General features: G+C 54.4%; 1 protein-coding gene across 2 annotated transcripts in view; it reads left to right on the forward strand.

The window, feature by feature from the left end:
• Positions 1–2,547: 2,547 nt before the first annotated feature.
• The window catches only part of Angpt4 (angiopoietin 4), a 39,774-nt gene continuing 28,027 nt past the window's right edge, over positions 2,548–14,294 (forward strand). For both annotated transcript variants that reach the window (XR_012448209.1, XM_074074491.1), the window contains exon 1: positions 2,548–3,254. Coding sequence is in view for 1 of the 2 variants with exons in the window: in XM_074074491.1 (XP_073930592.1) it covers positions 2,571–3,254 (684 nt within the window). In the remaining variant the exon portion in view is untranslated. The remainder of the gene's footprint in view (positions 3,255–14,294) is intronic.

Here is a 14,294-nt window from a genome sequence, read left to right on the forward strand (position 1 = left end):
ACCTCCCTAAGGCCTCACCTGCTAACACCACTGCCTTGGTGATTAGGGTCAACATACAAATTTTGACACTAAGATTTAGACCGCAGCAGAGAGGAATGGAGACAGCTATCCTGGGCTCTGTGCTAAACTGTTTGAGCTTTTTTATCAGTGACTGTTATCAACCCCAGAGGTGAGAAAACCAGAATCCTCACCAGTCAGGTACCCATAAGAGAGGTGAGCAGAGGAAAGGAATGTTTGGAGGGTCACAGTGAAAATACAGGTCTGATCACCTGGCCAGTGACAGGGGAATGGAGAAAGGGAGGGTCCTGCTTCCGGAGCAGGACCAGCTCTGTCACCTGAGGATGCAAGGGCTGATCTCTCTGTTCAAAATGCAATGTTGAGAATTTTGGTAGCAGAGAATTGACATTGCAGAAATGCCACAGAATGACACAAAACCATGTGATGAAAGGTGATGTGTCTTTCACACAGCGTCCTGGAGATGTATGCCTTTGTAGACCTAACTAGCTTTGAGGAAAGCCTGGTCACCTGAAGCCACCATGCGGGAGACACCACAGAAGATACCAGGGGATGCCCAGATGGCTGACAGGTGAAGGAGGAAGTTTGGGTAGACCCCATCACCACCAATTTCCAATGCAACTTCATGAGAAATGAACACAGAGCAGTCCAGTTGAACTGCTCTTGACCTTCTGAGATCAGAAACCCCAAGAGATACTAAATGGTTATTTTGCTTGAAGTCACTAGGTATCAGGGTGATTTGTCAGCAGCCATAGTAACTGGAGCGCTGATGAAAGGAAAGGATGGGGTAGATGGACAATAGTGTTCTGTATGGCAAGTGCAGCATGTGCAAAGGTCCTGAGGTGAGGGGCTGAAATGAAGTGCAGAGGTGCTGAAATGAAGGTGCAAAGATTGGCAAGGCTGATTTGTTGGCCTTCCAGCCTTGGATGGGACACAGGCAGATGGACCATAACAGCACATTCCCTAAGGACAGGGCTCGTCTTTTGGTCCTGCCTACCTTCCTGTGTATGTGCATTTGTCTCTTCCACACTGCAATCCTAGGACCTGTGGCTGTTTCAGTGAAGCCTGTGTAAGGAGGAAATCACACTCATTCATTTGTTGTCTCCATTGAGATGAGAGGCGTCTCCTGTGCTGGGAGCTTCCCACTGTCATTGGGACACTATACCTCAGTCTCCAGGATAGGTAGCAGCCTCAGTGCTCAGATGCAGAGATGGAGGCCGACAGGCTGGGGGTCTCCCCACTGCTGGAGGGAGTGACAGGCATGGGGCCAGGCTATGGGGTCAGTGTGGTGGCTGAGCCTTCCCTCTTCCTCCCAGTTCCATCTCAGGGACTGAGAACCTCCTCACGTGGCCCCATTTCCAGTCGGGGCACCTGAGGCTGGTTGGCTGAGTTCTAAACACACAGGAAGTCCCTAGAACACCCACCAGCACCTGCTGTTCCTTTCCACGCGGGAGCCCTGCACCTGGTTCAGAGCTCTGTCCATCAGAAGAGCCCTTAGTTGGGCTGCAGTCTGTGCCATTCAGAGCTTCCTCAGGATTTGGGAAACAAAAAGAAAGACACTATACCCACAAGAAGTAAAAGAGAGGCACCGCCCAGCTAGCAGAGCCCAAGGCCGCCTACCCAGAAGTGGCTCACCAACTCCTGGGCACATACTGCCTGCAGCTCACAGCCCCAAGAACAAATTCCTGCCATTGTGGGGTTTGCGTCCCAGTGGACTACAAGAGGACAAAAGACAACAATAAAACCGAAAGTGGTTACTTAGCAGCTTTCTCCATGCCTGTGCTGTCCTGACTCAATTCTCATACCCTGTGAAGTAGGTGGTGTTATTTGTCTCACTCAAGAAGAAACTAAGGCACAGAGAGGTTAAGTGACTTACCCAAAGTCACGCAGCTGATAGGCAATAGAGCCACATTTTGAAGCAGTAAACTGAAAATTCCTTTCCCTTGAGCCAACAACTCATCCATTCTTCAGGCAAGGTAGAGTTACCCTGGTTTACAGATAAGGGTGTGGAAACCCAGAGAGGTCAAGCTGCCCACCCAAGGTCTCCTAGCCGGCAGTAGAAGGAACAGGATTTAGGAACAGACACCTCTGATGAGGGTGGGGGATGCTGACCAAGATACTGTGGCACCCCACAAGCCATAGCTCCACTCTGGCACAGGCAGGCCCAGGACAACCTACTTCAGGACAGGACAGAGGCTCGTTCGTGGCACAGCAACCAGGCCAGGGCCACCCCGGGCATGATGTCCCCATTTTCCTAGGGAGAAGGGAGGACAGAAGCCAGCTCCAGCGGGCACCCATTTCTCTGGCCTTAGAAGACTTTTCTGTGTCTCCAGAAAGGAACTGGATTGGCTGGCTCTCCAGCCTTACCCCTGCCCCCGCTCTTGCTGTCTCTGGGGGTCACTGGCTTGTGTTCCAAGGCTCACATGGAGCAGAGGGGAAGGTGGAGGGGCTGAGAGGGGGGAGGCTGGGGCTGAAACTTGAGAAGCCAGCCTTGGGGGGCAGGGTTGGGGTGGAGAGGAAGACAGAGACAGTCAGACCTTCAGGAAGGAGTTCAGATGTGTTTGGTTGGAGGACACGGCTTGGGCTTGGGAGTCTGCCTGTGTGCGGTGTGCACGAGGCTGTGTGTGTTTTCTTTCCTCCCTTGTCGCAGGGAAGCCCGTCCCTCACTGGACAATAAAAGCCTCAGAGGCCAGGCAGAGAGGGAGAATCGAGGTGAGGGGCGCCTCGGGGTGGGAGCAGGAGGCGAGGCCTCGCGAGGAAGCCGGGCAGCTGGGACTCCCAGCAGTATAAATAGCCCTGGGACTGGGACCGAGCTAACCAGACAGGGCTCACTCTGCAGCCAAGTCTGTTGTCAGCGCATCCTGTACACGGGCTGGGCAGTGAGCAGGCACAGCCCTGGGGGCTCTGGCCAGACATCACCCCATCTTCAGATGCCCTCCCAGCCAGCCATGCTGCTAGGTGGCCTCCTTCTCCTGGTGGCCACCATGACTGCTGCCCAGAGGAGGGGGCAGGAGGCTGGTGGACGCCGCCAGACACATCGAGTCCAGTATGGCCAGTGCAGCTATACTTTCGTGTTACCTGAGCCTGAGCCCTGCCCTCCGGAGCCTGACACTTTTGGGGCCTCCAACAGCCTGCAGAGGGACCTGCCAGATGCCAGACAAAACTTGGGGGACTGGCGAGCCCAACGTGTGCAACAGCTGGAGAAGATGCTAGAAAACAACACACAGTGGCTGCAGAAGGTACGCCAGGCTGGGGTTGGCAGGCGGTTTTGGGGGCTGTCACCAACAGCAGGTGGAGTGCCCCCTGCCAAGGAGACAGGACTGTGTGCTGTCTTGACTGGGCTAGGAGGCTCAGAGAGGGCAAGGTATGGCTGTGAGGCCCCACAGCAAGACTGAATAGTAAACCAGGCTTTTCCCAGCCTCTCATTCATTCATCCAACATCCAACAGGAATTTGCTGAGCTGATAACGAGTCAGGCCATTCTAGGTGCTGGACACCACTACATCCCCTTCTGGGGGGGTGGGGGAAAGAGGCAATAAAGTAATGTCTGCTGAGAAGACAGTGATGCAAATGAGGGAGGAGAGCAGGGCATGCTGTGGTCAGGACTGACTGACTATCTGAGGTCAGATCATTCATGAGGCTATCTCAGGAGGTGATGTTTGAGTCCAGAGAACAAGAGAGGTTGCCATCTCCGGGAACCAATCCCAGCAGAGGGACCAGTAGAAGCAGGAACACAAGAGTTGCTGGTGTGAGGAGGGAGCAACAGTCACATGCCTGGGGACTCCAGGCAGCCAGTGTGGCCGATGCAGAAAGGAAGGAGAATGGGGCAGAACCAGGGACGTGAGAGTGTGGCCAACCTGAAGGCCTCATGGGCCACTAGGAGGACTTTGGCTTTTTCTGTCACCAGAGTTCCCACAGGGCTTTGAACTGGGAATGACACCCTTGATTTGGTTTCAACAGAAGAAACTGTGGAGTGCAGGATGGGCTGCTGTGGCCACTATAGCCACCAGGTGTAGATTGCACAGGCCTGTACAGGACAGCTTTTAAAAGGTGGTATATGGGGCTGGGCATAGTGATTTACACCTGTAATCCTACCTACTCGGGAGGTGGCGGTAGGAGGATCTCAGTCCAAGGCCAGCAGGGTGGAAGCATGAGACCCTACCTGAAAAACACACAAAGAAAGGGCTGGAATGTGGCTCAAGTGATGCATATGTCATGTTCTTCGAGTTCCTCCTGTTGTGCAGAGGGTGGCTGCATGAGCCTGGGTTGGTCTGTCCCCAGGTGAAGAGGCTGCACTGAGAGCATCTAAGCACATATCCATACACACTCCTGCATGCACACCTGACCTCCTGGCCCCACTTCCACCTGAACCTCTGCCCTCAGTCCTTCCCCCCACCTTCCCACTGTCACTCACAGACCTTCCCCCACAGCCCAGCAACGCTCTACCTGCAGCTCCCACTCCCTGGAAGGCACTCTTGGCCTCCCACCCTGGGCCCTCTCAGATGGCCCCAGGCTGCAGTGGAGTCTACAGTCTCCTCAGGCAGCTATCTCTATATCCCGTGAGACATTCCAGGCCTTGCTGTCCCCTCCAGCCTCCATCTTCACCTCCCCTCTCGCACCTCCTATTTTAAAAAGCAGCAGAATCTCTAGGGGTGCTCACCAGTCCCCAGGCCTTTCTTCAGGCTCAGAGGGAAGAGGTCCCTCCATGCCCAGGTAATTCTTCCCTCGCAGGCTTTGGGTCTCACCCCCTCATAGCCCCTCAAACTCCCCTTCCAGTGTCCCCAAAGACTTCTTCCTGTCTGCTGGTCCATCTTTTCAGTGTTTAATCACTCTCGAGAATCTCCCATACTCAAAAAAGAAGGAAGAGGAAGAAGCCACAGCAGCCCACGGGCCCTGCCTCCTCTTCCTCACTGCCTGTTTACTCCTTATCTTAAGGTCACCCCCAGTCCCCAAATCCAATGACCACAGCTCAGCTCTTGACAAGCCTAATGCTGGTAATTCACATCATCCTTCCAGGAGCTGTCCCATCAGCCAGTCCTCGTTCACACAACACCCAACTCTGCTACTCTCTCCCCTTCCCCCACCATGCCTCTATCAGAACCAGCCACCTCCACCTGCTGCCTGCGGCTGCCGTGAGGCCCTGCTCCCACTCTGGCCCCTGTCCACTCATCCAGCCCTCACTCTGCAGGTCCTTGTTAAAACCCAAGTCAGGCTGGTCCTCCCTCCGGAGCTCCCACATTGCCAGCATAAAAGCAAGATAGGGAGGGTTTCTTCCGCTCCAGATGTCCATGTGTCTCTTCCTCTTCCCACCTCCTTTAGATCACACTCCAGAGTCACCTCCAAGCAGAGGCCCTCCCTGGCCACTCTCCCTTGTCACCCCAAGCCCAATGACCAACTCCGCTGCCACCGATTTCCTCATGTCACTCATTATCTGATGTTCTTTTGGCATTTATTTTGCTCTGTGAGCTCCAGGAGAGCAGGGGCCGTGTTTTGCTCACTGGGCTCCCGGGCCTGGAACAAAGTGGGTGCTGGAGGAATGACTGTTGAACAAATGGATGAACAAATGCTCTCCCAGTCTCTCAGTCCCCTCATCTCCCTGCTCTGCAGTGACACTCACTGGTATCTGATAGCATCCAAGCCCCAAGCCCTGACCCCCCCCCAAAAAAAAAACCTCCTCCTTGAGGGTCCCTGGATGTCCTAACTTCGGGGTTGCCCAAGGCTCCTCTTCAGTGTGCTTCTCCCCTTCTCTCTGTTTCGGGTGCTGCCCCCTACTCAGAAACTCTGCCTTAAGGTCTTCCATGCTCTCCCTTCATCCCCAGCAGCCAGTACTGTTCCTTCCTCACTTCTCTCATCGTCTGTCCCCATGTCCATGGCCTCTGCCCCAGCTCAGGCCTTGTTACCTCTTTCTTGGACACTGCCTTAAATTCCCTTTTGACTTCCCACCCTGTGCTCCCCTCTCATCCCTCAGAATCCCCCGGGTCTGGGGCTTGGGAGACACTGGTGGAGCTGGCAGATGGATTTGACCTGATGGCCTTCAGGGTCAGGAGGTTGCCAGGCCCCACTCCTCAGCCCGTGGTGAGGGTCCCCTCTAGGTGTCCATCCACCTAAGCTTGACAAACCTGATGAGGGGGTCATGTCACCCAAGCAGAAGAGCGGCCAGCTTAGCCTCAAATCCCACCCAGTGTTTAACCGGCCACATGGCCATAGATGAATGAGTCTCAGTTTCCCCACCTGCAAAATGGGCAAAAAGACAGGATGCCCAGGGTGGCCAGGAACGCTAGTGACACCACTCAGACCGCACTGTCAGCTGCCTGCTGGCTGTATATACCATAGACACAGGGCTGCTCACCTGAGCCAGGTGCAGCGTTTGATGAGCTTGGTTCAGTCCAGTGCAGTCCTTGTCCAATTCCCTCCATCTCAGCTCATTCTTAGGCACCCTGGCCTGGTGTTCTTTGCAGGTGTCCTTGGGCTGGGAATGTTACCTGTCTATACTGGGGTTAGCAGCAGGTCCTGTTTCTGCTCACTCTGGTGGGCACTGTTTCCATCTTCTGGGCACAGGACCCCTTCAGTTGATCACATTTCCCCTTCGTGCCCCTCAGCATTTGGGCCACTGCCAGGTCACATGTGCCTGTGGAACCTACCATAAAATCAGACCCCATTGGCCGAAGCACACCTTGTAGTCACTCTCCCTGGGTCTGTCACCACTTGGAGAGACTGGGAGGTGAGCAACCCGACTCTAGAGCTCTGCTGTCAGGATTTGAGGCTCAGTTCTGTCCCTTCCTAGCTGTGTGTGACCTGGGACAAGTTGCTTTACCTCTGTGAGCCTGGGTTTCCTCACCTACAGAATGAGGTGACAATCAGACCTACCTCTGCAAGGATTTAATGGGACAGTGCCCAGAAGTCCCAGCCTGTACCAGGCACACAGTCAATTCTCGCTAAATGTTGGCTGGTTCCACAAGATGATCTCCCTGGAAACAGAGATACTGGTCCTGCAATATTGGTGCCTTTCATTGTGCTCCTGTCTCCTTTGAATATCACCTCTCTCTCCAGATCTCCTGTCCCCAGGCAGGGGAGCTCCTTACCTCTGTGGCCAGGACCTTCCTCTGATTCCCCATCTGGGGCATGTGGCTGGCTGGGGTCCTGCAGGGAATGCAGAGAGTGGGGAGCCCCAGCTCCCCTGCCCCTCCTCTCTCCCTCTCTTTCTTGCTCCCCCTTCTCCCCCCTGTCTCCCAGCCTTTCCTCCCTCCTCCCGGAAAGCCCCGCGCAGTGACTCAGGGTTGGAGCAGCTATCGGTGGGCTGAACATCAGCTCTGGGCTCGACTCCACTCCCCTCATCTGGGTGAAAAGCTGAAGCCAAGAATGCTGAGGGGGTGGGGACACAGGCAGAGGGAACACAGACATCCCTGCTGGGCTGTACAGCACTAGCCACATGGATGCCAGTGCTGGCCCTTCCCTCAGAGCCTAACCTGTGAGGCAGGAGATAAAGGTATCTTGTTCTGACTTTGGGTGTGGGGCTGAGGGGAGCAGATGCAGCACTTGCCCACAGCAGGTACCACCAGGTAGAGGCACTCAGTTCCCCAGTGGCTCCTGATCTCCCGGCCAGGAAATGCCATCCCTGGTCTTCTCCAGGGTCCCCACAGAACAGCCCTTTCTGTGTCTGAGGAAAACCAGGGCCCCGACACACACCCAGGCCTAACCACACCCTGGCCTGAGTCTATGAAGTCCCAAAAGCAGGACAGACTTGGCGCCATGCCTATGGGGCCTCTGCTTTCTCTGGCCCAGGGGTGGCCCGGAGTTCTGTGACAGCTCGCTCTCTCTCTCTCTCTCTCTCTCTCTCTCTCTCTCTCTCTCTCTGCCTGTCTCTCTGCCTGCATCTGCCTCTTTGGCCTCTTACAGTGGCCCTGACTCACTGTTGCCAGTGAGCCTTCCCCATGTGCCCCTTGACCACCTCTCCTACCTCTGCCTCTCTGGGTGTCCACATTGGAGACCCAGAACACAAGGGCCCTGTGGTCGGTACCCACTGCCCCCACCAGGCTGCTGAGCTGGGGCCTCTGTCTTCCCCCTCTGCATCCAGAGCCATGTGGGGAAGGGTCAGGGGCTAGACAGGGACCTCCCAACCTGGCACTGTCCCAGTCTCCATCACTGCTCCAGGTTCCTGACGTCAAACCTCAGAATAACTCAGCCCCTCAGCCCAGCAGCCTTGCCGACTGGCCATGAGCCAAGAGGACATTCAGCAGGAGCCTGGCATGGGGTCCTGGCCTGGCCAGAGACCCTCCCAAACTGACCGGGACTCCCGGCTACCCCGGTCTCCCCAGACTGCCCATAAATTCCTGGCATTTTCAGCCTTCAGTTATCTAAACACAGAACGAGTCTTGTTGCTGAACAAAACATCTTGGGCTTGATTTCCTAACCTCACCGCTGGCTTCTTTCTGAGCAGTTGGTGCTGGGGGATGGGGTGGGGTGAATGGCCTCTGTTTCTTGAAGGAACGGGATTATTTTTCCAAAAAGGGACCTGGAAACCGCTGTCCCAGACACCCTCAGCCTGGGGATGACCAGCTAGTTGGTGCCTGGGGTGAGGCTGGGGCAGCAACAATAGCCCAGCTGATCCCCCAGCTCTGGCCCCCTCAGAAGGATAGCTGTATTTGTCCAAGTGGCTAGGCAAGGGCCATCCTAAAAGAAAGGGCCACATGTTTCTGACTCTCCTTCCCGGCCCCAGAGCTCAGAGGGGCTGGGACACACATCTACCTCTCCTCGGTGGGTGGAAATGTGAGCCAGCAGGCCCCAAGGTTGCCCTTGCCCCGCACCTCCAGCCAGACCTAGCCTTGGGTCATTGTTCAGCTTCAGAGCCAGCTCTGCAATGTCTAGAATGGACCCAAGGGCCAGGGAAGTCAGGGAGTCATGTCTGGGAGTGGGGCACTGACCAGTTGGGGTGTGCTAGAGAAATCACCTATGTGGACTGGCTTCTCTGCAGAGTGGAGCTCAACCTCTTCCTGACTCCCAAAGTGAGTGGAGGATAAAGCAGTTACTGTGTGCACACTCTGTCCTGCATGTTGTGTGTAGACTATTGCATTTCATTCTCACAATGACCTTATGAAGTAGGACTGCTTGTCTATGAACAGATGGGAAACTGAGGCACCAGGAGTTTAGGCTACTTGACCAAGATCATATGGCCAGGAAAAGTAAGGCCAGACTCAGAACCCATGCTCTTGGCTCTGAGGCTAGGCTCCAGCTAGCCACTGTGGGTAAATTCCTGGACCCCCAGCTAGAGCCTGGAGCACACCCAGGACCCTGGCCGCCAAAGGGAGATTTTCACAGCTGTTAGGTATTCCTGCCCCAGGAACCCCTCAGGGCAGAGAACTTCATATGGTGCCTCAGTCCTGGGAAGCTGAGGGGCGCAGAACCTTTGCCTGGCTCTCATGTCACACCCCCATCCTCAGCCCAGGCCCACAGAAGCCAAGTGACTCAGTTTGAATCCTGGCTTTGCTGCTGCTGGCTGTGTCTCCTCACACCATCACTTTGTCACTCTGGGCCTCAGCTTCCTGATCTGGGGTGATGGGACCCTCACAGAAGCTGCTATGCAGGTGGATGTGGAGATTAAAGATTAACCTACCCACAAGGTGTGGGACAGAACTTAATTTTCAGTGTGCAAAAATTGGAAAACATGGAAATGCATAAAGATTCAGACAAGGCAGACATAGCAGTGGCACAGGCTTGTAATCCCAGCACTCAGGAGGCTGAGGCAGGAGGATTGTGAGTTCCAAGCCAGCCTGGGTTACCTGGAGAGACCCTGTCTTTAAAAAAAAAAAAAATCCTCAGAAGAAGCACTTCCTTGTCATCCCTCTCCCTCAATTACCTCCCCATCCATTTCCTTGCACTCCTTTTAGCCATTCAAAATTCTTACTGAAATGTTTTAGATGTATGAAAAGGTACAGAGAAAAACCATATGGAATTGCTTGTTCTAAAACCCAGCTGGAGACACAAATGCTTCCCGATACCTGGTAAGCCTGTGTCCCCTCCCTGCTTCCTTCCTCCACCAGGAAGGATTACTGTGATTGGTGTTGATAATCTCTTACCAGAGTCAACCCTCCCCAACCACAGGGCAATAATCCTTTCCTACCTGCATGTGGCCACGTCGTCTTTGCCATTCTATGAATTGCTTTTGTTGGCCAAACCTGTTGTGAGATGTATAGATCCGCAAATGTTTGTGAAATGAGCCTCAGTGTTTCCATCTATGCAATGGGGAGGTTGGTGCACATGCTTGCTATGAGGCCCGTGACTCAGCCAGACGTATCTGGCTGGCAGGGCAGTGGGAGAAGCCACCGTTGCTCTCTTTCTGTTCTGGGGGACATGTACCACTGTGTTGAATACACATATAGGACTTTCATTAAACCTCCCAGCCCCCCAAACATGAACACCTTCATGATCCCCATTTGTTGCGGGGCAACTGAGACCCTAGAAGAGAAGGAAGTGGGTTTGAACCCAGGTAACCTTGCTCCTCGCCTCACACTCAACCTCTGCACAGACCACCTGTCTATGCTCCCATTTAAAGATGGGGACACCGAGTCTGGGCAGAGTGACTTCTGGGTGAGTGGCAGGGGTTGCTGACCCCCAGCTGAGGATACCTCCTGTTTCTCCTGTCCAGAGGTGACAGGACACGTGAGACCTTCATGAAGCAGGCAAGTGTCCCTGCAGCCCTGGGATTTTGTGCAGGAGATCACATACACATGTGTGGATGCACACGTGCACAATGCTGAACTTAATTTGCTAGGTGATAGGTTCATTCCTGCAGTCACTTACTCATCCCTTCTGCCAGTGTTTAGTGAGGGCTTGCTACGTGCACTACACAGGTGATGAAAGCTCAGCCACAAGTAAGGATGGCCCTGGCCCTCCCAGGGCAGTAGAGGAGACACTACCCACTAATGTCTCCTCTGCAGTGATCAACGATGAGCCATTCTGCAGTGCTGGGGCAGATAATGGGCTCCTGATCTAGAGGGAGGGAGGACATCAGGAGAACAGAGCTGAGTTCTAAAGGTTAGGTTGGTAGTTCCTAGGTAAGGAAAAGAGAGGAAAAGCACTCCAAGAACAGGGAACAGCAAATTCAAAGGCCCTGGGGCAGAACAGAGCAAGGAAGTGGAAAGTTCCCAGGGTAGCTGCTGTGTACAGGGCCAGGAGAACATGACAATGATGAGGCTGGAGCACTCACCAGAGGCCAGATCAGATCTCCCTGGGCACGACCCTGTTCTCAGGAACCATAGAGACCGGGAAATGATGTGGCTACTTTTCTGATCTGCTTCACTGAGGAGCACTCTCTGATGGGAAGGTCCATACCTGACCCTGATCCTCTCCCCACCTCCCATCTGCAGGGTCAGCCTCAGTTGCTGAGGATGAAAGATGGGCAAGGAGAAAGAATTCAGCCATTCAGTTAAAATCCTCTTTTACCAGCTGTGGGCAATGCTTAGCTTCCAGGGGCCTCAGTTTCCTCACTTATCAAGTGGGGAGCCTGGGCTCCTGGGGATCAGAGAAGAGCTGCAGGCTGAAGCCATGCAGGTGGGAAGTCCAAGCACTGACTGGGGAAAGGCCCCAGCATGGCCTCTCTCTTTCTAGAACATACTTCAGGGGTGGGGACAGGCATGGTACTGTTGCATGATCACTCCAGCTAAGGGGACTTGCAGGAGCGCAGCCTGGGAGGGCGGCTTCCAGATGACCCTAATCTACCCATGAAGAACTGCCTGTCCTTGGACAAGTTGCTTAACCTCTGTGTGCCTCACCTGTAAAGTGGGTTGGTAACAGCTTCTACCTGGAGGAAAGGGATAGTACAGACTTTCCTGCCCAGTGGCTAGAAGCGTCCAGCACAAAACAAGTGCTTAATAGGACTCTGCTAAAGCTGGTGTGCACTGGGAAACTGGCAAGGGGAAGGGGAGGGAGCTCATCTTCCAGGCTACATTGAAAACATACCTCCTGAGATCCCGAGAACCACAAACAACCACAAGGGGGGGCTGGCTGAGAAAGCAAGGACCCTGGTGGCACCATCTTTGGGGAATTGCCCCAAGTCCAGATGGCACAGGCTGGCTCTTCACCCTTCCCCTGCACCCTTCATCTTCTCCTGTAACCCCTTCACCTGGGATGGACAGGGGCCTTTGCCTAAGGGATCAGACTCAGAAGGCAGGACAGTCACAAATATTTAAAATATTGGAAAGCACCTACTGCATGCCAAGCACTGTGCTGGGCCCCAAGATCGAAGCAGACACGAAGCCCAGTGGAGTGCAGATCCCAGTGTCCTTCCTTTACTGCTCCAGCCCGTGTGTCGGGGAGGGAACAGTGAGCTCCATCCTCCTGCACAGCCACTGTGGCCCAGAAAAGCCATGTCACTTGCACAGAAAGGGTATTGCCAGCTCTGACAGGAACAAGCTCCCTGCTCTGGGCACAGTGGTCCAGGCCCAGACTAGACCTGGGGCAGCGGCTGGAAGCTTGGAGATGCTTCCAGAGTCAAGTAGACGGTGGAGAAGCTGGGCCCTCCCCAAGGCCCTGCTGACCCCAACTCCCCAGCTTGGCTCCCTGCCTGCTGACTTGCTGCTCCAAGCCCTGACCTAGAAGAAAATCAATAGAGTCTCACAGGAAGGGAGACGCCTAGAAAGGCTGGGCCTAGCCACCTAGAGAAGGCAAGACAAACAGCCTCCCCAGTATGGAATCACAGGACAGGGCCTGATGGCCCAGGGGCACAGGAGGGTGGCTGGAACAAGGTCCAGGAGAAGCCGGAACCCCAAGCTGTCGGCTCCCAGGCCACAAGTTAGTCCCGTTGTCAAAATGAGGAAACCAATGCCTAGGGATGGGAGGGCAGAGGATGTAAGCTACCCAGCACAGGAGCAGGAGCCAGAGGCAGCAGGGTCCAAGCCCTGCACTCTGGAAATGCAGCATTTTGGTTACGATTGTGGGATAAGGAATCACCCCAAGATGGCATCAAACAACAACAAACATAAACTCACTCTCACGGTTTCTGGGGGTCAGAATTCAGGAGCAACTTGAGCAGGCAGCTCAGGGTTGTACTCCATGTTCACTGGGCTGACTCCTCTGTAGGCTCACAGGGAACTGGGGGTGGCCTTGCATGCCGGGGGTCAGTTCCCTTGCACACAGACACCTTCCAAGGGTGGCTTGAGCATCCTCAGGACATGGTGGCCAACTTGTCTCTGAGTAAGGGATCAGAGAGGGCAAGACAGAAGCCAAAATGTCAAGGTCCAGACAAGCTGCCTCCCCTCCAGCATTACTACACACAGGAGAGGGGCTGATACACAGGAGTGGGCACCAGAACAGGATTACTGGGCCACCTGAACGTTACTATCACAAGCAGCCACCTGAGGAGTTGAGGCTGTGGTCTTTACAGCCCAGATGTCTGTCTTTAACTCCAGCCTCTGCCCCTCAGAAGCTGTGTGACTGGGGTGATACAATCACCTCACCACCTTCTTGTCTTCATCTGTAAAATGGTGACAGTGAAAGGCACAGGCTAAATGATCTGGGTTTGTGAGTTCCCCAAGGTCATGCCGAGCATGCATAGGGCTTAAGACCTTCCTAGGAGACATCAGCCTGCACTGGTCATTGCTGTTCCTGGACACTCCCTCCCCCCAACACACACACACTCAGCTCTTGAGGATTTTGTTGAACAGGTGAATGAGCACTGAGATCGTGTCTTGTCTTTTTTAGAACTTTCCTCCTGCAAACACCTAGGCTGGGCCCCTGCCTCCCCTCAGTCCTGCCCCATCCCAGCACTCCTGGCTCTATTGGATTTCTCCTGCATTCTTTCCTGTCCCTGTTCCAGCTGGCCCTTGGCTTACTGGCCTCCATGGCCTCCTGGCCTCCCAAGTCCCCTCCTCTTTCCCAGCTCCAGCAGCAGCTTGCTGGCTCCTGGAGGTCCCAACTTATTCCTAGCTGCCAAACAACCACTCAGTGGAAATCTGGTGCCCCTTCCATAAAACTGACCATTCAACAAACACGCATTAAGCAGCTCCTCCCATATTCCAGGCACAGGAGATATGGCCAGGAACAGGCAGGCGCTCTGCACTCCAGGGGCCAGTGTTCCTGAGGGAAATTCCACAGCTAACAAATGACTCTGGTGACCATAGGTAATGTGAAATGCTGTGAAGAAACCAGGGAGGATCCTGTGACAGTCATGGGGTGGAGTGGTCAGAGTGGGCTCCGTGGAGGAAGTGACACGTGCAAGGAAAGCTGGGAGTCAGCAGGAGGCTAGCAGAAGCAGGGGTGTGATGAGTGTTGGGAGATCTGGGTGAT

This window comes from Castor canadensis, chromosome 5 (genome assembly GCF_047511655.1).
Source record: "Castor canadensis chromosome 5, mCasCan1.hap1v2, whole genome shotgun sequence".
Classification (NCBI taxonomy): domain Eukaryota; kingdom Metazoa; phylum Chordata; class Mammalia; order Rodentia; family Castoridae; genus Castor; species Castor canadensis.